Here is a 25,535-nt window from a genome sequence, read left to right on the forward strand (position 1 = left end):
TTAAATAAGCCATTAATTTGAATAAACACTTACAGCTTGCAACATTGGTCAGTAAACCTATTTAGTTTATGAGTCTTAATATCTATGAATTACTCTAGTCAAAATTGCCAAAGCTAATTAAGGGGCTCCTTTGTATGAATTCTTAAAATGGGTATTGAGGTAAGTGGTTCCCGAACTGTTCGTCATTGTCCAATGTCAGCCCTATATCCAACGCGTTACGAAATGCTGAATAACCCTCTGCATGGTGTTATATACTATCATAGTGACTTGCTACTTTTAGTTTATTTATGCCTCCAAGTTCTTAAAATTAGATGGCTTCATTAAATTTTTTTTTTACATGTTTACATTCTTACTTACATGTTGGAGTAAAACCTTTCATATGATTCGTCGATACTTCAACTAGCTCTTTTTTTTTTTTCTCCTAGCACAAAAAAAATCAAGAAAGCACCACATTTGCTCCATTAAACCAATGCATCGTGGGATATGCCATAGAAAAATCTACGAAACACAATTCCAAATGTCAAGCCCTTCAACTTGGAAGTCTCTTCCATTTTCTTCACATAAGATAAGATATATGAAGTCAGACAGGTGAAACAGCCACAACTTCTTCAAACTATAATTGTAAACACACTTGACACGTTCCTATTTCAACTTCACTAGAACGAACATACATCTGTAGTGTATCTATTCGCAAGCTTTTGTAACTTATCTAGGCGATGTTCTTCAGCGAAATGGCGACATTGACGAACGCAGGATTTTCCTCGGACATACGAGCGGCAAGTTGAGCCCCATATCTCTTGAAGACCTCATCGATGATCTCTTCACCAAAGTGATCGACAAGCAAGGGCTCGGCCACGGCTCTCATGCACCTGGACAAATGGTATCCCCCATCCTCCGATACGACATTAGGGTCGAAATCCGAGTCAAATACACCCCAATTCACTTCGGACACCTCCAAGCAATCGATTGAGAAAGAGCCTTGCTTTTGGACCTCCAGTCGTACTTCTTTTGGTGAGGGAGTATAGTGAGGGATGTTGAAGGAGTCTAGTTTCTCTTCTTCTATGAGTCCCTGGATTAGTAGTAAGATGTAAAATTTAGATTGTGCTACCGAAGATTAGAAACAATTGTGAAATCACAACTCTTTTGAATTTCTCTTTTTTGTTTTGGTTACCTCGGAGACCATCTGATTGAGAGCAATAGCCAATAGCTCCCAAATGGAGCAACACTCTTTGCTTGAAGGATCGTTACTTTTTCAACCCAGGAGGGTCGAAACCATACGCCCTCCCATCACCAACTCTTGCCCACGACACTCCAAGAATGTCGAGAAGTCCCTCTGGAATTGCTCGTAGTATGCCCTAATCACCCCCGGAGGGCTCGATTTGGCAATGTATATGTTACCTTTGTTTCCCTCTAGCCCTCTTGGGATCTGATAAAACAAGAAGAGAGAGTTTGTTTCCCATCAAGTTAACAAATAAAAATGGGGGCCGAAATATTACCTGAGACAACCAATGGAGGCTGTACGAAGAATGAAGCAAGTGCAGGCTCTCCCGAGCGAACAATCTCCCATAGAATGAACCAGGAATGCCGTTGAAGAAGCATGACGGCATCACCGACGCTCCATACTTGCCCTTCATTTGCTCGCTCAGCTTTTGTTTGAATTTTGGCAAGAGGCTATCGAAGATGGTGTTGAAGTCGTTCCCAGGGAGATTGTTCAAGAACACTTGGAACTCTGGCGGCTCGTGGTTCATTGCCTTGCAGAGATCGATCATGATGGTGATGATCTCAGACATGGCGAAGAGAGTGTTGAGGCCAGCGGAACAGCCCGAATCCGCGATGGCAAGGCTTGCATGGAAGGCGGTGTCGGCAGTGGAGAAGAGAGCAGTAACAACTGCCTTGGTTATGGGCTTCGTCATCCATATGACCTTTTTCTACAAAAGAAAAAGAAGAAAGCATTAACTCGATATAAAAAGAGAAGGCTCGTATCTTTAGTTTTTTTCATGGACAAAGAAATAAATAATTTGTTACGTATATCTTCTATTCTGGAATAATGATATATTCTCGATTGAAAGGTAGGCACTTCATATAGAACGATCAAATCTTGCGGATTCCATGTATTTGCTATGTTGATCCGAATTAGAATGTGACGAAGAAAACCCTAATTTGATATAGAATGAAGAGATTATGTTGTGGCACTTAATCACCAGAAGAGTGTAATAATCAATCTTTAGATGCAGTTTAATCCAAGATTTTATGCGATGAGAGACGTACCTAAAGCAATGAGTTATTAGCATAGCTTGTTTCTCCTATTCCTCCATTCATGTGCAATACTTGCATGACTTCCATCTCTGCCTCTCTAGGTGTCTTGCATTTGAATTGGTTTGAGACTCTTCTATTTATAGCCGTTTTTGGGGTACTTAGTCTCAATGATTAATCCTAAGTTGAGTTTCAGTCCGAGTGTGAAACACGCATGGGCGTGAGTTTTGCTCCGGACAAGTCCATTTGGTGGGATCTCTATCGGCCATGTGAATTCCGATTCCTTCCAAATCAAGTACAAAAAAAGGGCAAGGTACTTGTGACATTCTTGTCGGTTTGTTCTTCACCATGCACAGCACGAGTCTAGATACTGTTGGAAATATAGGATAAATTGAAGGATGAATGAATGAGAAATTGATGCTCAAAGAACACTCTTGAGTTGGAAGTGGGAAAGTGAAAAATATTAATCCCACATTGAAAAGAAAGAAGACTTTAAAGTGCTTTATAGATAGTTACCCTCCTTTAGAATGGTAACTATTATAGCACAATAATTGTGCCGCACGCGCAGGCGTGGGGGGTGCAAATCCCAGGCCTCAACAGAGGCCCAACGAGCTGAAACTTGGGCGCGGGCGCATGACCCGGTTACACTAAAGGTGGGCCTCGCAAAAAGCCCATTTTTGGCTTCTAGTTTATTTTCAAGAGAGAACTATATGACACTCTCACGGAGAGGGTCCTAATAGACGAGAGAAGGATATCTACTCGAACTAGGTTGTGCTTTTGAAATTCACCAAAATATGAGCTTAGATTGACCTTTTTTCACGTTCATCGACACATAAAAATAAGCGATATATATAGGATAAACTTATAAATATAGTTATTTTTAAGAACTTTAGATTATTATGCACTGAAAAATGTAAAATTTTCTCAGCTCCAATTCTTATTAACATACTTAGATCTTTGGATGCTTGTTTTTTGGACTATGACTAACTCATGTTTAGTCTCATCTCATGACACATATAGAGGTTCAACTACCATAACCGACTTATTATACACGTATCAAGATATTTGTAATTTTAAAAAAAAAAAATCAACAACAACAACCTCCCCAACTAACGATGGACTAACTATTAATCTCCGAACTTGAAATCTTCGTAAGTGGTCGCATTTGATGATCAACAGGTTCACTCAAAGAGATTTTTGTTTTGGTTAACTCAAGGACCCGGCGTAAAGACTCGACTACCTTGGATGCGCTAGAAACATTCGTCATGCCCTATGAACCGATTAAGTTTGGGCCTTTGATATGTGGAAATGGCTCTAATCTAAAAGCAGCGATATTCGAACGGTGACCTCTAACTTTTCAACTGAGAATTCCCCAACTGTCCTAGCTAACCGAGCCAATATCGAGGGACACTCAATGAGTTGCTCTTTTAGCATCGTACTTCTATGGCATTTAGCATGATGGCATAAGCTCCTCTTTCTAGAAGGTGATGTGATGATGGGACCGTAAATATTACTAATTGATTTGACAACATCTGATTTACGGTAAATTAGATTGGTAAGTCAATTGCAAGGAAATTGCCTCTTCATTCTTTGAAAACTCAAATAGAAGATGGGAATAAAGGGGCTAAATTTGAAGTGTCGGTGTGTGAGGACCTTAGTTCACTCATTTGATGATGACGTCATAAAAGATACAAGAGCTTGTCACCCGCTCTTGTAGAAGAAAAGTTGAGGCGAATAAAATTGTACAGGTCGTACACATGACAAGACGCTTCCACCGGCAAAAACAAAATTGGATTGCTTGTGCATCTTGTGGGGCCCAAAATGTGTGTCGCGTGCATTTTCGTACGATGTATGATGAAAATGTGATGATGAATACTTTTTTAAATTTTTCGCCACTTACAGTTGTACGCTTACATTTTCAATTCGAATCCTCAAGGGAATTTACCACGTCGAACCGTTTAATACTAGTGATTGTAGGCCGTTTGTATTCATTAGGCATAACCCAACATTTGTTTAAATTAAGAAATGTTTAGTTGAGCTAAAAAAAGTCAAATTATCACAAATGAAAACAAAATAATAATTACTAATCTAAGCCTAGGATTTCCATGCATTGTTTCCTCAGCTTCATTCGGGCGGTTCTCAAGCTTGTTAGCCAATAAGAAAAGACTCATGCATTGATTATTATAACACACGGATGCTGCTGAATTAGATAATGTACATGCGGGTTTGGTCTAATTGCATTGCTCGAGATAGTGCAAGTTTTGTATTAGGGGGCACAATCAATAAGGAGTTTTAGGCAACATGATAGTTGAAATGCGATACAATAGGATTTCCATGCATTGTTTCCTCAGCTTCATTCAGGCGGTTCTCACGCTTGTTAGCCAATAAGAAAAAACTCATGCATTGACTATTATAACACATGGATGCTGCTGAATTAGATAATGTACATGCGGGTTTGGTCTAATTGTATTGCCCGAGATAGTGTAGGTTTGTATGAGGGGGCACAATCAATAAGGAGTTTTAGGCAACATGATAGTTGAAATGCGATACAATAGTAGCATGATTGCCTTAATCTCGTATGCAATTATATGTTCCTTTATACCATCTTCCTCTAATGTTGCCACTTTGTTCTTTTGAGAAGTAGTTAGATTGCATGGGGTGCTTAAAACTTTTTTTTTGTTGTTGTCAAATTTATACTTATCGTCCAATCTCATGATTCCTCACCAATCGATCTGACCTATGATTAGTTAGCGGAAGTCCAGGAAAAACCTGTTTTTCTATAGCAAGTTCTACCCACTTGCTAGTGGCCAGGAAAGAGGATTCTGATAGATTCCTTGATGTTGAAAAAAATGCCTTGAAAGGCCAATGTCCACCAAGTCAAGCTCAGCATTCCCATTATAAGAAATTTCATGACTTGGAAGACTCGATTCAAGGCAATGGGGATGCGCTCCATCTTCGCAAGATTGTTGGGACAGTGGATGCGAAAGCCAAAAAAAAAAAGGAACCGACCCAAACACTTGGGACATACCAGACCCGACCCCTTAACGCCCCTACTTATACTTGTAATAAATGGGAAAACAACACGAAAATCCGTCATTATTTCATGATCAAATTCAACTTTGGACATCTTGCATGCTCATTGTTGATACAACTAGACGGCTTCGTGAAGGCTCAAGTTCTGTGGCGACTTCCAATGGATGGGTCTGTTGAAACTCGTAGTCGCGAAGCATGTCTCGATTCTCAAGATGATCGAAGACTATTGAAGGTGAAAGGTTCTCTTCACACGAGAGAAGTGTTCAAGAGAGGAGATAGACTCTACAATTTTCTATATTCACCTTACTTTCACCTTTTTGGAAACGATTACAAGACTCGCCTATATATAGGCGTAAAACATGACTCCCGACATGCCCTAGGTACGGGAAAAGATACGTCTAAATACATAGCAGTAATTACACATCGGAATACTAAAAAACTTTCGAGACACACAACAAATAATGACTCTTAAAAAACTACAAAGCAATAATGACACTAAACACGCGCGTCGGATAGACGACTGTCGAAATCCGAAAAGTCTATCGACAATCATACGAAGAGTCACGCTATTGAAGATTCTAGAGTAGGTGGTGATATCTTCAATACTCCCCCTCACCGACTACTCTCTCTTAAGACAGATCTCTCGACCATACCAAACTGAGTTCTAAACTCATCGAACTTTGCTGCTCCAAGACCTTTGGTGAAGATATCAGCAACTTGATCACTTGTTTTGGTGTATTCCATTTTGATCTCGCCCCGCAAGACCTTCTCACGCAGAAAATGATGGTGTACTTCCACATGCTTTGTTCTAGCATGAAAAACTGAATTTTCTGCCAAGCTTATAGCAGTTAGATTATCATAAAATAATGTTGTCGAATAATCTATCGATTGATGAAGATCATCCAATAACCGCACTAGCCACGTACTCTCCCGAGCTGCCATTGCTGCTGCTCTGTATTCAGCTTCTGTTGTTGACAGAGACACGATCGATTGTCTTTTACCGCACTAGGATACTACTGCTGATCCAAGATTAAACGAGTATCCAGTAGTCGAGCGCCTTGTGTATTGATCTCCAGCAAAGTCAGCATCGCAATAACCGACCAATTCACCCGATGAGATTTTCTTGTACAAAAGGCCAAAATCAAACGTCTTCTTTACATACGTCCGGATACACTTGGCTGCATCCAAGTGAGGCTTCCGTGGCTTCTCCATAAATCGACTTACTACTCCCACTGCAAAAGCGATATCAGGTCGAGTTATGGTAAGGTAAATTAGACTACCTACCAATTGCCCGTACATGGTCGAATCTTCTAACTCTCGACCTTCATCTGCACACGCCTTTGCATTCCCATCCAATGGAGTAGATATATGCTTGCAATCAAGCATCCCGAACTTCTCCAAGAGATCTCGTGCATACTACTGTTGACATAGGAATAATCCTTCCTTTGTCTGATCAATCTCGAGTCCCGTAAAGTGCTTGAGCTCTCCAAGCTCCTTCATCCGAAAACGGACGTAAAGATTGGCTCTAATTCGACATATCTCATCTTTATCATCTCCAGTAATGATGAGATCATCTACATAAACCAACACAGTCGCTATCTTTCCATCTTACGCTTTCACGAGCAAGCTCGAATCTGCTGGGGCTACAGAATAACCACTTCTCAATAAGAATTCTGCGATCTTCCCATACCATGCTCTCGGGGCTTGCTTCAAGCCATACAATGTTTTCTTTAGCTTGCAGACATATTCTGGATGATTTTTGCTCTTGAAACCATCCGGCTGCTCCATGTATATTTCTCGATCAAGCTCTCCATGAAGAAAAGCATTCTTCACATCCATCTGCCATAGATTCCATGACTTGCTTGCTGCAAGTGCTAACGTAACTCGAAAAGTAGTAACTTTGGCCATTGGGCTAAAGGTTTCTTCATAATCGACGCCATACTTTTGCGAAAAACCTCGAGCGACTAGACGTGCTTTATATCTCTCTATCGACCCATCTGGTCGAGTTTTCAATTTATAAACCCATTTGCAAGATATAGGACATACCTCTTCGGGTTTTGGCACCAAGTCCCACGTCTCATTCTTCTTTAGTGCGAGGATCTCTTCCTCCATGGCTTTCCTCCATTCTGCATCCTTCGATGCTTCCTCATATGTCGATGGCTCCACCGCGGCAATATCTTGAGGCAATGCTGCATTGGCATACTTGGGGTTTGGCCTCCTCTGCCTCCGTGATCTCCGAAGTCGAGGCTCCTCTTCTTCAGGTACCTCTACCCGACTTGGTCGAAATTTTTCCGTTACTATTCGATGCTCACCAAATGAACTTGTTGAACCTTGTGAATATGCTTCGACATCCTTTTCGACATCTTTTTCAATAGGTTGATCCTCATCGAATTCTTTTAGCCTTTCTTGAAACTCTTCTTCGATATGCTGTGAATCTGGCAATTCGACAGCTTGAGATGACCACCATGAAGACAATTCGTCGAACACCGCATTCCTCGAAATATAGCACCTCCCTGTTGTAGGATCACAGCATTTCCACTCTTTTCGTTGATCATCATAGCCCACGAAAATACATCGAACCGCCTTCTTGTCGAATTTGCTGCGAAGGTGTTACGGCACAAATGCATAACATACACATCCAAAAACTCTGAAATGACTTAACATGGGCTTACACTTCCATAACCTCTCGTATGGTGAAGCAAAGCCGAGCCTTGCTTGAGGTAGTTTGTTAATCACATGTGCTGATGTCTTCATACACTCAGCCCAAAATTTAGGTGGAACATTCTTCGCATGTAGCATGCTCTTGCATGTCTCTGCTAGATGCCGATTCTTCCTTTCGGCAACTCCATTTTGCTGTGGCGTATACAGACAAGTAAACCGTCGACGTATCTTGCACTCTCACAAATACTTCGTAAATTCATTAGAAGTATATTCTCCCCCGTTATCGCATCGAAGGCAAAGAATCTTCTTGCCCACTTCACTTTCTACCTTCTCCTTAAACTCCTTAAATTTGATAAATGTCTCAAATTTATCTTTCATAAAATCAACCTAAACATACCTGGAGAAGTCATCGATAAATGTGATTATATGCTTTGATCCACCAATAGATGATTGCTTCACTAGACCAAATACATCCGAGTGAATGAGCTCGAGAGGCGTATGAGCTTTGAATGATGATTCCTCATAAGGAAGCCGATGTGCCTTTCCACACCGGCATCCGGCACAAACCACATCTTCTTGAACTTCCAACTGGGGGAGGTCCTTCAGCATATTCTTCTGCATTATCACTTTCAACTTGTGATAACTTACATGCCCAAGCCGCGCATGCCACAAATCAGGTGTATCATTCCTCCGGGTTTTGTTTACGTATGTCGTTTGAGCAGACATCACGTAAACGGACTCCAGTCGACGTCCCTCCATGATTGGTTGACTTGTGGTCTTTACACTTCGGTACACCTTAACATCTTGTGGATCGAATATAACATAGTTACCCGAGTCTGTGAGCTGGGACACGGACAATAAATTTTTCTTTATCCCCGGCACGTGATATACATTTTTCAATTCAACCTGCTGTGAATTGAATCGATGAGTTATCACCGTCTCACCAATATGAGAAATTGGCAACCTCGAGCCGTTTGCGGTAATAACTACACGTCCACCGGTATAATCAAGTGTATTCGACAGCTTGCTTTGATCTCCGGTCATGTGATTCGAACAACCTTAATCAACAATCCAGTCAACATCATAATTAATCGAATTATCACTTACGGTGATTAAATCCATCGAATGGTTCAACTCGGCAATGGACGAGGCAGCGAGCTCGTCTTGCACCTCCGTTGCAACAGACGCATGAAAATCCCATTCCACATTGTCATCGAAATCACTCCTCTTCGATGATGTTGCGACATTTCCTTCAACTCTCTTTGCTCGACAATCTTTGGCAAAATGACCTTCTTTGCCACAAATGTAACATCGTCCACTACGTCTTTTGTCATTGCCATAGCGGTTCTCGCCAAGCTCCCCCGATCGAAGGCTCGTCTCTCCCGGACGCTTTTTCCATTCTCCAAGAGTTGGCTACTTTTGCCTTTCGACATGACTTTTTCCCGACTTGTCATCTTTGTTGTTAACATCGATTCTCCTTTGGCCCTTAAACCCTCTTTTATCACCGAAGAGAGCACTCTCATCTCCCTTCATCGAAACCGTAGACATTTGACTATCTAAAGTTTCTTGGTTGGCCAAAATATTCTCCAGTTCGATCAATGTCGGTTGAGTTGCCCATCGACGAGTAGCCGTAATAATACCATTATACTTCGGCTTTAACCCGTGAATAATAATCCTTCTCATTCTCGTTTCAAAGATGGCATTATTTGGATCTAGCTTCGAAATTTTGTCACAAATAGACTTAACTTTGGAGAAATACTGACTCACCGTCATATTTTGTTGTGATATCGACAGCAGCTCGTTCTCCAATCTTTGCAACTTGGCATCATTCGACCTCGCGAACAACGTTACCAAGTTATCCTATGCCTCCTTGGGAGTCTGCGCACTCTTTATATGCTGCAACAAGTCATCTTCAACAGTCACAGCAAGAGCGTAAAGAGCCTTACCCGCTTTGATGTTCCATCTCCTCGGATCACCATCGTTTGTGGGTGTCGTGGTGTTGCTGCCGCCAACAATATCCCACAAATCTTGACCCCGCAAATAAAACTGCATGCGGGTACTCCAATTATTGTAATTGGAATTGTTGAGCTTCTCAATACCATTCGTCGAACTTGATACGTCCGCCATCCGATTGGAGAAAAATGCCCCGCTTGGTCCCAATCAATTGATCACGATCCCCGATCGTACTCCGGCAGAACTTCGACGTACTTCGGTCCTCGACCGCTTGCACACGAACAATGATTGCTAACCACCGTCTTCATGAACCACACTCCGGAAGACTTGATTCACGGTCCTCGATAATCGCGCTCCGATACCAAATGTTGAAATTCGGAGTCGCGAAGCATGTCTCGATCCTCAAGATGATCGAAGACTATCGAAGGTGAAAGATTCTCTTCACACGAGAGAAGTGTTCAAGAGAGGAGATAGACTCTACAATTTTCTATATTCACCTTACTTTCACCTTTTTGGAAACGATTACAAGACTCGCCTATATATAGGCGTAAAACATGACTCCCGACATGCCCTAGGTATAGGAAAAGACACGTCTAGATACATAGCAATAATTACACATTGGAATACTAAAAGACTCTCGAGACACACAACAAATAATGACTCTTAAAAAACTACAAAGCAATAATGACACTAAACACGCGCGTCGGATAGACGACTGTCGAAATCCGAAAAGTCTATCGATAATCATACGAAGAGTCATGCTATTGAAGATTCTAGAGTAGGCGGTGATATCTTTAGGGTCCATTACACACGACTAAGTATTTATGGCTAAAGCCCCTTCCTTGTTCCTAGTACACATGTCCTAATTCCACAGGATTTTAATTCTATCAATCAAGAGCTGTCCAAGTAAAATACATGAGGATATATGATGATGTGGAAGACCTACGGGGAGAAGTACCGAAAAAGCCCTAAACTTGTTGCTATTGTGCTAATTTAGTCCTAGATATTTTTTAATAGATTCAGTTCTAAATTTTTTGCAACTATTTCAATTTAGTCCATCCGGCGAATTTTGGCAAGCCAATGCCGACGTGAAAACAGACCTTCCGGCGACATAATATGTTAACATATATATTTTTTATATTTTTTTATTATTTTTCCTTTTTGCTTTTCTTTTTCTTTTTTTTTTCTTCCCTCTTCTTCCTCCAGCTAGTCGTCGGCAGAATCGGGCCGTAGGTGAAGGCCGAGCCTCGCCATCGCCGGGCGTGGCCACCGCTCGCCCATCGTCACCTCACCCAATGACAATGAGGTCGAGACTCGCCATGGCTAGGTGAGGCTTGACCTAGTTAGATCTAGGCTGGTGAGGCGAGCCTAGCCTAGTCAACCGTTGCCTCGGGCTGATTGTCGGCGGAAGAAGAGGAAAAAAACTGAAAAAGGAAAAAGAAAATAAAAAATTCAAAAAAAAAATTTAAACATTATGTTGCTGACCGGGCAAAATTGGTTGGATTGATGGAACCGACACAATTGCAAAAAAAAAAAAAAAAAGGATCAAATTAACACAATTATAATAGGTTTATAACGTTTTTGATAATTTTTCCACGACCTACGTTTGATCTAAGATGGTACGTGGATCGCGAGGTGACTAAATTTGGTTTTGCACCCTTCAATGAAATGGCTAAATTTTGTCGCCTTTCTTCATGGTGTTTGCTCCGTCGTTTTTTTGTAATTTGCCGCCTAGGTGACAAATTATTTTCTTGCCTATTGTAACCAAAGAAGACAGATAATAACATTCATTGCTTTTGAAAATCAAAGGCGACGGGAGGAAGGTCGCTTGACGTCGATGCGTTACGAGATAGAATGAATCAGAAAAGATACTAACAGAAGCAAAAGGAAAGGAGGATTCCAACACAAAAAAGGTCGCAACAGTCATACAACAAGAGAATGATAAAAAAAACTCTCAAATCTATTATAATTATGTCAATTCAATTCTAAACTTTTTTATTTTCTAATTCAGTCATAAACATTTTGTAATTATGTTAATTCACTCTATCATGTGGCATAATATTTAATTTTTTTGAATTATTTAATTATTTTCCTTTTTTATTTTATTTTTTAATATTTTTTGTTGTCTTGACTAATTATTTCAAATGACATGAATGATACTATTGAGGAAAATATTTTTTCAATTATTCATCTTTCGTGAAATAAATAGAAGTGTTCCTAGAATCATCGTTAACTCAATAGTTCATGATGTCAACCCCTCTCTCTCTAGAGCCGATTAACCACTTACCTAACCTACCTTACGTCCATCAACACCTTCAAATAAAAAAAAAGAAGAGGTAATCTTGAGTTTATACAATTATCCCGCATTGTTCTACAGTTTCAATAAATCTTAAGATTCGTATAATCCTTCGCATAGGTAACTTTTATTTACTGAAAAAAAAAATTATTGGATATTCAAAATACTAATGCTACTGATAAAACTTATATGCATCAACTCACTAAATGATAAGACAAATTCCTATTAAGTATTTAAATAAGCCACTAATTTGAATAAACACTTGCTGCTTGCCATATCGTCTAGTAAATCTATATTTATTTTGTGAGTCTTAATATCTATAATGCTACTCTTATCAAAGTTGCTAAAGCTAATGAAGGGCCTGTTCAGAAAAACAAAAATAAAAATTACGGGTTTGTTTGTTTGAATTCTTAAAACGGGTATCGACGCAAGTAGTTCTCGAACTTTCCATCATTGTCCAATGTCATCCCTATGTCCAACGCGTTACGAAATGGTAGGGGCAGGGTCCTTTTGTTGAATAAAGCTCTGCGTAGTGTTATGCACTATCACAGCGACTTCCGAGTTCCTACTTTTAATTTATTTCTGCCTCCAAGTCCTCAAGTGTGGATGGCTTCATTAATTTTCTTTTACATGTTTACATTCTCACTTACATGGTGGAGTACAACCTTTCATAAGAAAAGGGGTTAAAAAAGTCCTAAATCTATTCTATTGATGTCAATTCAATCCCAAGCTTTTTATTGGTGTCAATTTAGTCTTAAACTTTTTGCATTTACACCAATTGATTCCACTAGGCTAATTTCAACAGAAAATTGTTGACGTGAATGTCAATTGTCCCACGTGGCACGACCGACATAACGTGGACATTTACACACACACGCACATATATATATTATGTTTTTTTATTTATTATTTTTTCCCTTTCTTTTCTATACTTCTATTTTTTAACAAGGGTCGATAACGGTCTCTTGCCGACCACTGCTCCTGGCGAGGGTCATTGGCCCTCAATAAAAAGAAAAGGATGTGGAAAAGAAAAAGAAGAAAAAAAATAAAAATAAAAACCAAAAAAATGGGAGGATAACACTAGGAGTGCCAAAAATTATGTATGACGTTCACTTTAGTGCCAAAACTTTTTCTCGAATCACTTAAGTGCCAACTCCGATCCGCTTGGCTCGAAATTTGATGTGACTTTCTTAATTAATATTTGATGCTGATGTGGCTTGCCGGATGTCTAGTTAGCAATAAAAAAAAAAAAAAAATTAGCAAAACATAATAAAAAATAAAAATTACAAACTTAACTAGATTAAAAAAATAAAAAAGCTAAAAATTCCCAAAAAAAGACATGTGTACTAGAGGTCTTAAAACTTGTTATGAAAGTTCAATTGAGTCCTAAAACTTTCAAAAAAAAAAATGCATTCAAGTCCTAAAACTTGTCAAATTGTTGCAATCAAGTCATTCTTTTAACTCCATACATTTGGACTAAAGGAATAATGATGTTTTTTTTTTTATATTTTCGCTCTCTTACATGGTATTGATGTGGCTGAGAAAACATTATTTTTGTGCAAATATGATTTTTAATATAAATTTCATTTAAAATATATTTAAAAATAAGCTCAAAATTTTTAAAAAATATCATTGGAATTCGGGCGATGAGGGTCACCGGTCCTCCTCGAGGTCTAGCCAAGGGCCGCGAACCCCGCCCAAGTCCGGGTGTGCTTGTGGGCGATAGGGGTTGTCGGCCACTAGCGGGGCTCGGCGACCCCTACCGGCCATGCTCCACCCTCGCCGCCTAGCTCTCCATCTCCATTTCCTTTTTTTATTTAAAATTTTTACCTTTTTTTTGTTAAATTCTTAATCTTATTTTAAAATATATTTTAAATAAAATTTGTATTTTGAAAAAACTTAGTTTTTAGCTTTTTTAAATCTAATTTTAATTTGTTTTAATTTATTTAATGTTTAGAAGTTCACATGTGTTGAGAAAAATCCCTAGATGGTTTTGAAGTTGACAAAACAATCCAAGTACTTTTGTGTTTTGAGATAATGCCGTGATTTGCTTGTTTTGCAGATTATCTTTTGGTGCGGGGATGCATGAGATTGAATCTGGCAAAATGATTTGGCTCAGATATTGTTTCTGAGAGTCTCGGACGCTGGTTCGAGCTTAGACGTTGAGCGGGGATAGCTCGGACGTTGGAATGACGCTCAACCTCCGAGAGAAGTACTTCACAAGCAAGAATCAGAACCTCAAGAGGAATACAAATTAAACTTAATCGATGCATATCAACGGACGCCATCAAGCTAGATCATTCTTGAAGATTCTTTGTAATAGAGATCAATCAAGGATGCGGAATCAAGAAGACTAACAGAAACTTTCCAAATGGAAGAAACCATCTATGGAAACTCGGGATCATAATTGTATGGGCGATTTGATCCAAGCGGGGAAGACTTTCCTTTGGCAATCCCCAACGGCTAAGAGATTTTCTTTTGGTAATCATCTCATCCAAAAGGGTAGATTTGGAGAGATCTCTTCTGGATACCTTGCAATGACTAGATTGAAGGTGGAAGAGTATAAAAGACATCTCGAAGACGAATGGACAACAGATCGCGTTAAGAGGGAAAAGTGTTCATAATTCTTAGATAGAGTGAACTCCATTTTCAATATACTTCTTGATCCATCCATTGTAAATGTGAGGAGGTGTATACACGAGTGTTAAGCGCTAGGTGCGAAGTTCTGCATGTCAAGGAGATCATTCATCTGTAACCCTCGAGCGGTTTACTAGTGAAATCCAGCCGATTGGCTGTCAACCGAAGAATTGGACGTAGACTTAACTAAAGACGAACCACTATAAACCCTCTGTGCAGTTTCTCTTATCCCTTACTTTAATCACTCTAGATATATTGTGATAGCTAAACTGCACATGAATAGCGCGCATTGATCATATTACATATTCTACATCAATTGAATTACTTGCTCGTTGTAATATACTCTAGCTCCATCATCTAAGATCTCTGTTTTATAGTGTGTGATCTAAACTCCGCAATAAGTTCTTAAAAATCACACTCTATCACCTATTCACCCCCCCTATAGGTGAAATCACTAGCCATCAATAACATGGGCTTAACTAGTATCCCGACACTCGTTGGGATGGTCGCTTGATTCATGTCACGCCCCGACTCTCGAGCTCGCGACATCCCTACCTTACTCGCCTCGGGTCATAAATGATAGCGTCCTAGGTAAGCTATTAACCTACGAAAATTTTGACGCATGCGGAATGTGTAACTCCTAAACAAACAAGATCAGCGGGGATAGTTCAGAGGGCCCGACACCACAGTCAAATCACAAAAGATAATTTCATTAAATAGCCAAAGCAGACTAATCTTAATCCTACTGAGCTACAGTAAATATTTACAACCCCATTCTTCGGGGCGGCTTACTAGGACCTCAAAAAGACACAAGGTCGGGTAAGGTTAATCCCTCGTCTACTCCCAAAAATCCTACCACAATCCTCTCGGTTCAATGTCTGCGGCTTCCATCACCGCCTGAAAATTGTTAACCACGACGGGGTGAGAAATTAATCTCAATGAGCCAACGCCTAAGCCCGGTTAGAACGTTGATTTGCTCAGACACCCTAAAAGGCAATCACATCATCATAGAACAAATATTTCAACCACATGCAAGCTTACCCTCCAAGCCACACGTAATGCAATGCGGACTCGACTCAATAGTCAACCAATCAAATCAATTCAGCTCACCGCAAAGCATCACAACACTTGTATGCACAGGACACCACACGTAGTCCATTTATTATCGGATCCGACCCATAGGTCCAACACACTAGTCGGTTGGGGCTCTCCCGGCAGAACCATGCATCATCCCTTACTTTCGGCGACGGCATCTGATAGTCCATGTGACTCCGCTCTACCAACCAGAAGACAATGATTGTCGACACGGCATAGAGCTAACAGAAATCCTAAAAAGGTTTCGGCCCATCACAAGTTGCGACCGACAAACGTACAGCCAAAAGACAATGACCGACGTGCATCCAACAACTAGAAGACAATGATTGCCAGGACCGATCAACCAGAAGATAATGATTGTCGGAATTATCCCATTATGTGACCACTCGGGCACTTCGACAACCAGCCAGTTCTTTTTTTGGATTTAGGTTGAATGCTCATACTTGCATGTTCAAATACTTGGTCAAAGGCCGTTTTTGTGCAAAAACATGTAATTTTATCTCATACATGGTCACATGAATGCGCAATTTAAATCGATTGCCACACCGGGCAATTTGGGGCGATTAACCTCTAATTGGACCCCCACGGAAATCAACAGCCAAACCGGCACTCACGACCAATAATTCAATAATTCAATTAATCAATTGCAGCCGGTCGATTGTTAATCCCAATTTCAATTGCAATTGCGCACTTGTCTCTAACCTAACGCTCGCTCGCGATCAATCAATTCAATTAGTCAAAACAATCAATCTCATTTAATTATGCATAGAATCCTAACTAATTAGACTAACTTAACCAATTAGGGCCATTGAACCTAAACCAAGTTTCTAATCTAAACCGGCCCTAATCGAGCTACCTAAATACCTAATAATTTAATTAAACTAATCTGAACGCAATTAGCGTCCTAACCAAGAGTTAGGGGTTAACTCACAATTTTAATTGCTCGAACGGACTCAAATCGGGCGGCGGAAAGACGAACTCGGCCCGGCTCTTGGCGATCGGCGACGACTCGCGGCCCGACTTAACTTCGGGCTTCAACTTGGTCAAAGGCGGTCTGCGGGACTTGACGACAACCCGGGACAGCAGCACGAGGTTCAAGGGAGGTGGCCAGTGGCCGGAGCAAATGCGGCCGACGGTGATCGGTAGCGTCGCAGAGAAAAACAGGGGAAAACGGTGGCTTTGGGGGCTGCTTTGTGGGGTTTCGAGCGTCCGAAGGCTGGGGGAAAGGTTGGACCACGGTCGGGGGTCTCCGGGGAAGCTGCTGGTGGCGCTAGGGGCAGTGGCGGACCGCCGGAGGCGACCGAGTAGTGGCGGCCAGAACTGGAGCAGAAAACAGGGGACGTCGGGCAAATCAGGGGAGGGTTTCCGAGATTCAAATCGAGCTCCACAGGTGCCGATTGGTTGCGGGTGGCTTTGGGGGATGTCAAGGGGTCGAGGACGACGGCTTGGGTTGATCGGCGGCCGGTGGGAGCAGCTGAAACGCGGCGGAGGGTAGCGAAATAGAGGCCCGGCAAAAACAGAACAGGAGGGGCTTCGGTTCTGTTTCGGGGCTAATCGGCGACTCTGCGGTGGCACACGGTGGTAGGATGGCTTCTGGGGGTTGATCGGCGACTCCGCGATGGTGGGTGGTGGTCGGAATGGGTACGAGGGGGCCGGAGCAGCTCGGGCAGTCCTAGACTCAAAACAGGGTAGTTCGGCACTGGGGCTGTTTCCTGTGTCCTGTGGCGGCGCGCGGTGGTCGGGGAGGTGGCGATGAGGTGACCGAGCGACGGCGGGGGAGTGAGGAGGTGGTCGGGGGTGGTGGTGTCGCTCAAAAGGCTAGAGGAAGGAGGATGGAGGCTGTTCGGTGGGGGGTGGTCGCGCGGGTGAGCGGGAGAAAGGGAGAGAGTGCAACGGAAGAGAGAGAGAAGGGAAGGAAAGAGAGAAGACTTTGACTGTTGACTGGGGGGTTGACCAGATTTGACTGGGATGGGGCCCACGGTCACCTCAAAATTAATTTATTTGTCTTATATGCACAATATCTGAGGGTGGTTCTGTAATTTAACAAATCGGGACTGATTGGATTTTTGGCTTAACCAATTGGGAAATAAAATTGGGAATTTCACGGGCTAGGTTTGGTCCGGAAAAGTTTAGGCGTGAGGATTAAAATCCTAAGTTGCGACGACCACGGTTTCGAGACCCAATCAAAACCGAACGACATTTCGGGACTCGTCCAAATTTGTCGCTTACGTCCTTGCGATCCGAAATTTGTACCGACTAACATTCAATTTCTTCCTTTTTATGAATTAGGGCAAATTTACAGACTTCGGATTTCCCGGGCGTCATAATTCAAACCCCTACTTCCACTGGGAAAGTGTAGATGTTATCGACAACCCATCTACAAGTGAATTTACTCCTTGTCACGACAATGGTTGATTGGCTTGGAAGTTAGTTCTGTTACCATATTGGCAATCATCGGTTTGAGAACATTAGAAAGATGATTGACCATAGGGTTGGCAAACTCCACAAACATTCTCTTCATGGTGGCCACCGAAACAGGTTCTAGAGCCAACTCTCTTCTTTCGTTGTCGATAAGTTCCCGTGGTATATTACCCAATACTTCTGATCTAGCCATCTATCGTCGACAGCTATTGAAATTGATTCTCGTCGGTGACGCGGCCACCTTGATTTCTGATCTAGCCATCAACACTTCCTCAAATCAAACCACAAATGGTCCTACTAGCCATGCCAAAAAGATATGTTTCTGAAAATGTCCTCGACAAAAGATCTTTCACCGAATGTGTAGAGCCTTGGGATTTGATGATTAAATGGGGTTTGTGGCGACTCCAGACAAGAAGTAAACAAATGGACTGAAAGATAAATCTTGCAATAAATATAAATGCAATGAAGGACAGATAGATATGATAAATTGCAGAATAAAAAGATAAGTGTTATTGATTATTGATTGGATTTCAAATCCTTAATAAAGAGTCGTCTCCAACTATATATCTGTTGGAGTTGGCGAATATTTCGGGGACCCTTGTTTCTCACACCGGGCACGCCCACATAAGCTTAAGGAAACTGAAGTATAATCCGACGACATGTGACCCTTGCGCACGGGATGCGGGGGTTCGGGGGTATATATATATTTGCTGAGGGATTAAAGGGGTTTCTGATAGATTAGGTTTTGGTCCCATTTAGGGCATATATATATTTGCTCGTTTTTGGCTGATCATTGTAACGAGTTGTGCGGCTGTAAACCAAAATCATAGTGAAATCTCTTTGCATGACGTAGCCCTATTTTGGGGTGAACCTGGGTAAACGTGCGTCGTCTATTTTTCTTCTATTATCTGTGTGATCATTTTGAATCGGTTTACGATAGATCTCTTCAATATCCAAGTACAAAGTGTAGTTGTCGGTGACGGTTATTTTCCGTGCCCTATCCCTAGATTCTCGGATTGGCTTCGATAATTGCTCTTCTTATCCTTTGGATGGTTTGAACTACGGACTGTTGACACCTAAATTTTTATTATCCTTTGTTATTAGTTTTTGCATAAAAAATTAGAGCTAATTTAAGTTCTAAACAAAAAAAAAAATTCAAATCAATTTTTCAGGCATGCATTACATCAGCATTAATTTGAACTAAAATTGACAGAAGTTCAGACGAGGCTTGGAATGGAGTTTTCGGCCATTATGGAAAGTTAGTGCCGAAATTTACTAGATTTTGAGATCAACTTAAAAAAAAAAAAATTGGACTAACTCCACAGTGAAAGAAAATTGTTCAAGTTCATGATTTTCTCCACGCGACCAAGAATTGCGTGCACTCTATGCATGTGGTGCCCAATTTAGTAAGAATGGCATTTTTTTTATTGAACTTTGGAAAATCAAAGAGACATTCTGAGTGCAATTGAGGAGCTTCGGTCTTGGCCATATAGACATAGCAGAACAGTGATCTTTTAGGGCATGAATTGAGAAGAGGAAAAAAAAAAAAGAGAGAGATCAATCAATCCCAAAGAATGAGAAACGCGTGATGGAGCAAGACATAATCGGATGTGGGCAGATTCAGTCAATAAAAAAGGATATTTGGTTGAAGTTAAAGGAGGTAAAAATCAGGAAGGAGATATGCATGATAAGCCGAAGAGAGAGCCGTGACCTCTTTTGACGAGGAGAACAGGTCCTCGGCAAGTGTTCCTTCGTGGGATAATCATCAGTCTTCGGCCTTTATTTACTGCTGCAAGGATAAGGACGATTTGTCCTTGTTGCTCGGTGATCAGGACCGCTGATCCTTCTGCTTAGCCCGACGGTCCCCTCTGCTTTCCTCCTCTGCTGCGATTTCTGATTTGCTACTTTCCTTGCTCTATACCCGTGACCACTGCTGGACCCGAAACTGCTGGTGTTCCAGGAGCACCGAATCCCAAACAGACCCCAAGGCAACCGCTACACCAATTATTATTATTTTGTTTAGGTCCAATTTACGTTGATTCAAATCACTGAAGCTCTCTGTCATTGCTGCTGTTCACATTACATGAGAGGCAAGTCCGGCATCATTGAAACCCGTCGAACGTGAGTCCCAGCCGTTGGTCCCACGTGCCAAAACTTGGTCGTCAATTTAGGCGCAAATTCGTACTTGGAAAGGCAATCTTTGGGTATATTCTCTTATCGATTATTGCATATCTTGTTATACCTTGCATTACATAAAAGCGGATATCTTTTAAAAGACAGGTTGATTATCCGCAACTTGCCATACAATCGAGAAAATCCACCTTTAAGATTATTGATGGAATGCTCGATTAGGCAAGGATTTGGGTTAAATCGTTGATCGTAGGATTATGAATTAAAGAATGGCTCAAATATTCGCGATTGATTGATATATTCACTTTCTTGATTGACATTAATTGGCATATTCACTTTCCTAATTTAATTTGAACTGTTTGATTGATGTAATCTCGAAAATTCTAAAAGATTTTCAGTCATTCACTTTTCATATTTGAAGATTGCATATCTTTTCAAAAATAGCATCATGTAGATAATTGCATATCTAATCCTAATTGTAAATAATTAGATTAGATTACATTTTAGGATAGAAATTGCATGTTTAAATAGAATTTTATGTCTAAAATAATCTATCTTTATATATTATGGTTTAGGTCAATTTAAACTCTAAAATATGCAAGATAAATATGGTTTTGGCATAGTTCTATTTTAGGAAATTAATTCATCCGAAAATAAAAAAAATCATTCATCCTTGCCACGTCATTCATGCCATGTCATCTTTACCACATCGTCCATGCCATGTCATTATCTCTTGCCATGTCATAGTAGGTTGCATTTTAGGCCAAATTGCATATTAGAATTGCATGTCTAAGTTTTAATTAATTTACATGTCACGTAGTTAATTTAATTAAACCATGGTCTCACTTGTACATTCATTTAATTTAATTTGCATGTCATCTAGTTTAGTCTTGTATTTAATTCATGACATTGCATGATTTAGAATAGGTTCATTCATTCATATAAAAGAAAAAAAAAAAAAAAAAGAAACATTGTTTTATGTGGCGCATGCTCCCTAGATTATATTGATTTCTAGATGTTTAAGTAATTGATTATGCACCCGCATGATAACCTTTGTTAGTGACTTAGGTTAAAATCAATTAATGTTGCCTTCTCAAATGATTCTTCATGAAAAAAGGGGTACCGAAAGGGCGTTAGAATAATCTAGTGTAATTAAGTCTCCGAACTCTTAATCTCTGGTTCATAGAAGTAATTTAGTTCTCCCGCTAATTTACTAAGATTTTTAATCGACCTACCAAAAAACGATTAGTGGTGACTCCAATTTAAAAATCTTTGCATGTTAATTAATTTGAATCATAAGTTGCAATTTGGTATGAACTTGGAAGAGTCCGAATTGGGTTAGTTAAATAATTAACCTAATAATCCATTAGCTCGAAATTTTTCTAAATTTTAGGTCACGACTTTTTCTAGTTTGCTTATCTGTCGGTGTATTGTGTCGACCTTGTGGTGTCACCGACATTTTGCTTATTCAAGTGTCGACTGTATCATGTTATTGACCACCAATACATGTTAGCTCTGGGCTTTCCACTATCTGAAGCCCAGGGTGATTTTGATGTTAACAAATGTAAAAAGGAAATAAGCGTCATGGATAGGTAGAACTTAGTAATGTAAAATTTTTTAAGAACTTCCGACTTTTATGCACTGAGAATATAACCACATGATTTATAACCTGTGAAGCAAGGCAGGTCTTCGGGACAAAGAACATGTTGTGTGGCCGTCTATTAACCTTTAAAAAAAAAAGTTAGATGGTTTTATTTATTTACAGATGAAAACTAAATAAAGGTATCTAAGAAGCACCTTATTGATCTAACCCTAGGATTCCCATGGATTCATTCCTCAGTTTCGTTTCAGGCGGTGCTTGAATTTGTTAATCGACAAGAGAAGACTCACGCGTAGACCATCACGTTGTATGGATGCTAACACAAATGTCAAAAGTGTTTAACCAATAGTTAAGAACATGGCGTGGGATTTGTCGGTTATCCACCGGCCTCTATGCTTGAAAGCTGACCGAAAGTCTTCATTCAGGGTATATCGAATTACTTTTATATACATCGAGTGTCAAGATCCATGTTACATACATTGAACAAATTTTATATATGTAACGAGCTAAAGTGAGTATTTAAATAAGTGGTCATATTTATATATATTTATAGTGTTTGGCGTGTATATATTTTAATTTATAGATAGGCTTTTAACATTCTCACTTGATTCCCTTTTTTTTTCGCAAGAAATAAATAATTTGTAAAATATTTTCCTTAAAGGCATCGCCGGTAATGATACGAACCCCTTTCTCTCTTGCCAATTAGCCACTTACCTAACCTACCTTACGTCCATCAACAACTTCAAATAAAAGTAGCATTTTTGTGTTTTTTCTACCTCGCATCGTTCTATAGCTTCAAGAAAATCTTAAGATTTGTATAATCCTTCACATAGGTAGCTTTTTATACGCTGAAAAATGGATTGGTTATTCAAAAGGCTAATGCTACTGATAGTAAAATTCATATACTAAAAGAATTCACTAATAAATGATATTCCTTAAATAAGCCAATAATTTGAATAAACACTTACAGCTTGCAACATTGGTTAGTAAACCTATTTAGTTTATGAGTCTTAATATCTATAAATTACTCTAGTCAAAATTGCCAAACCTAATTAAGGGCTCCTTTGTATGAATTCTTAAAATGGGTATTGAGGTAAGTAGTTCCCGAACTGTTCGTCATTGTCCAATGTCAGCCCTATATCCAACGCGTTACGAAATGCTGAATAACCCCCTGCATAGCGTTATATACTATCATAGTGACTTGCTACTTTTAGTTTATTTATGCCTCCAAGTTCTTAAAATTAGATGGCTTCATTAATTTTTTTTTTTTTACATGTTTACATTCTTACTTACATGTTGGAGTAAAACCTTTCATATGATTCGTCGATACTTCAACTAGCTCTTTTTTTTCTCCTAGCACAAAAAAAAATCAAGAAAGCACCACATTCGCTCCGTTAAACCAATGCATCATGGGATATGCCATAGAAAAATCTACGAAACACAATTCCAAATGTCAAGCCCTTCAACTTGGAAGTCTCTTCCATTTTCTTCACACAAGATAAGATATATGAAGTCACACAGGTGAAACAGCCACAACTTCTTCAAACTATAATTGTAAATACACTTGACACGTTCCTATTTCAACTTCATTGGAACGAACATACATTTGTAGTATATCTATTCGCAAGCTTTTGCGACTTATCTAGGCGACCTTCTTCAGCGAAATGACGACATTGACGAACGCTGGATTTTCCTCTGACATGCGAGCGGCAAGTTGTGCCCCATACCTCTTGAAGACCTCGTCGATGATCTCTTCACCAAAGTGATCGACAAGCAAGGGCTCGGTCACGGCTCTCATGCACCTGACCAAATTGCATCCCTCATCCTCTGAGACGACGTTAGGGTCAAAATCCGAGTCAAATACACTCCAATTCACTTCGGATACCTCCAAGCAATCCATTGAAAACGAGCCTTGCTTTTGGACCTCCAATCGTACTTCTTTTGGTGAGGGCATGTATTGAGGGATGTTGAAGGAGTCCAGTTTCTCTTCCTCTATGAGTCCCTGGATTAGTGTAAGCTGTAAAATTTTAGATTCTGACTACCGAAAATTACAAAACAATTGCGACTTCAAGTACTCTTTTGATTTCTCTTTTTTGTTTTGGTTACCTTGGAGACCATCTCATTGAGAGCAATAGCCAAGAGCTCCCAAATGGAGCAACACTCTTTGCTTGAAGGATCGTCGCTTCTTCGACCCGGGATGGTCAAAACCATACGCCCTCCCATCACCAACTCTTGCCCACGACACTCCAAGAACATTGAGAAGTCCCTTTGGAATTGCTCGTAGTATGCCCTAATCACCCCCGGCGGGCTTGATCTGGCAATGTATATGTTGGCTTTGTTTCCCTCTATTCCTATTGGGACCTGACAAAGAAAAAATGAGGGAGACAATGAGTTTGTTTCCCATCAAGTTAACAAATGAAACTACGTGTCAAAATATTACCTGAGACAGCCAATGCAGGCTGTACGAAGAATGAATCAAGTGCATGCTCTCCCGAGCAAACAATCTCCCATAGAAGGAACCAGGAACCCCATTGAAGAAGCACGAGAAGGTCGCCGATGCTCCATACTTACCCTTCATTTGCTCACTCAGCTTCTCTTGGAATCTCGGCAAGAGGCCAGCAAAGATGGTATTGAAGTCGTTCCCGGGGAGATCGTTCAAGAACACTTGGAACTCCAGCAGCTCGTGGTTCGTAGCCTTGCAGAGATTGATCATGACGGTGATGATCTCAGACATGGCAAAGAGAGCGTTGGGGCCAGAGGAACAGCCCAAGTCCGCGATTGCGAGGCTTGCATGGAAGGCGGTGTCAGCAGTGGAGAAGAGAGCAGTAGCAGCTGCCTCGGTTATGGGCTTCGTCATCAATATCACCTTTCTCTAGAAAAGGAAACGAAGAAGGCATTGACTCGAGATAAAGAGAAAAGGCTCGTATCTTTAGTTTTTTCCATGGACAAAAAAATAAATCTCAATTGTTATGTATATCTTCTACTGTCGAACAATGTTATATTCACGATTGAAAGGAGTGCATTTCATATAGAACGATAAAATCTTGTGGATTCCACATAGTAGCTACGTTGATCTGAATTAGAATGTCACAGGAAAAAAAAAACACTAGTTTGATATAGAATGAAGAGATTATTTTATGGCACATAATTACCAAAAGAGTGTGTAATAATCAATCTTTAGATGTAATTTAATCTAAGATTTTATGTGACGAGAGACGTACCTGAAGCAATGAGTTGTTAGCATAGCTTGTTTCTCCCATTCCTCCATTCATGTGTAATACTTGCATGACTTCCATCTCTCTCTAATTGGCTTGCGTTCGAATTGGTTTGAGACTCTTCTATTTATAGACATTTTTTAGGTACTTTGGGTCGATGATTGATACGAAGTTGTGTTTCAGTTCGAGTGTGAAACACGCATGGGCACGAATTTTGCACCGGACAAGTCCATTTGGTGGG

The 25,535-nt window shown here is 40.3% G+C and overlaps 1 protein-coding gene and 1 long non-coding RNA gene across 3 annotated transcripts; both read right to left on the bottom strand.

The window, feature by feature from the left end:
- Positions 1 to 298: 298 nt before the first annotated feature.
- Positions 299 to 25,535, bottom strand: LOC125312987 (salicylate carboxymethyltransferase-like). 2 transcript variants are annotated; one of them, XM_048273117.1, is made up of 5 exons: positions 25,301 to 25,535; positions 24,520 to 24,951; positions 24,186 to 24,440; positions 23,719 to 24,081; positions 23,486 to 23,533 (listed from the first exon to the last, which is right to left on the bottom strand). In XM_048273117.1, the coding sequence occupies exons 1-4, from the start codon at positions 25,373 to 25,375 to the stop codon at positions 23,722 to 23,724; spliced, it is 1,122 nt and encodes a 373-aa protein (XP_048129074.1). In that variant the 5' UTR covers positions 25,376 to 25,535; the 3' UTR covers positions 23,486 to 23,533; positions 23,719 to 23,721. The 2 variants fall into 2 exon arrangements, with proteins under 2 accessions (XP_048129073.1, XP_048129074.1); XM_048273116.1 differs by lacking the exons at positions 23,486 to 23,533; positions 23,719 to 24,081 and adding an exon at positions 299 to 1,069 and having other exon boundaries at positions 25,301 to 25,530.
- LOC125313089 lies at positions 3,172 to 10,086 on the bottom strand. The gene is made up of 3 exons (XR_007197124.1): positions 9,924 to 10,086; positions 9,596 to 9,600; positions 3,172 to 3,181 (listed from the first exon to the last, which is right to left on the bottom strand). It is a non-coding gene; the product is annotated as an uncharacterized LOC125313089 (long non-coding RNA).

Source organism: Rhodamnia argentea, chromosome 1, assembly GCF_020921035.1.
Source record: "Rhodamnia argentea isolate NSW1041297 chromosome 1, ASM2092103v1, whole genome shotgun sequence".
NCBI classification, from domain to species: domain Eukaryota; kingdom Viridiplantae; phylum Streptophyta; class Magnoliopsida; order Myrtales; family Myrtaceae; genus Rhodamnia; species Rhodamnia argentea.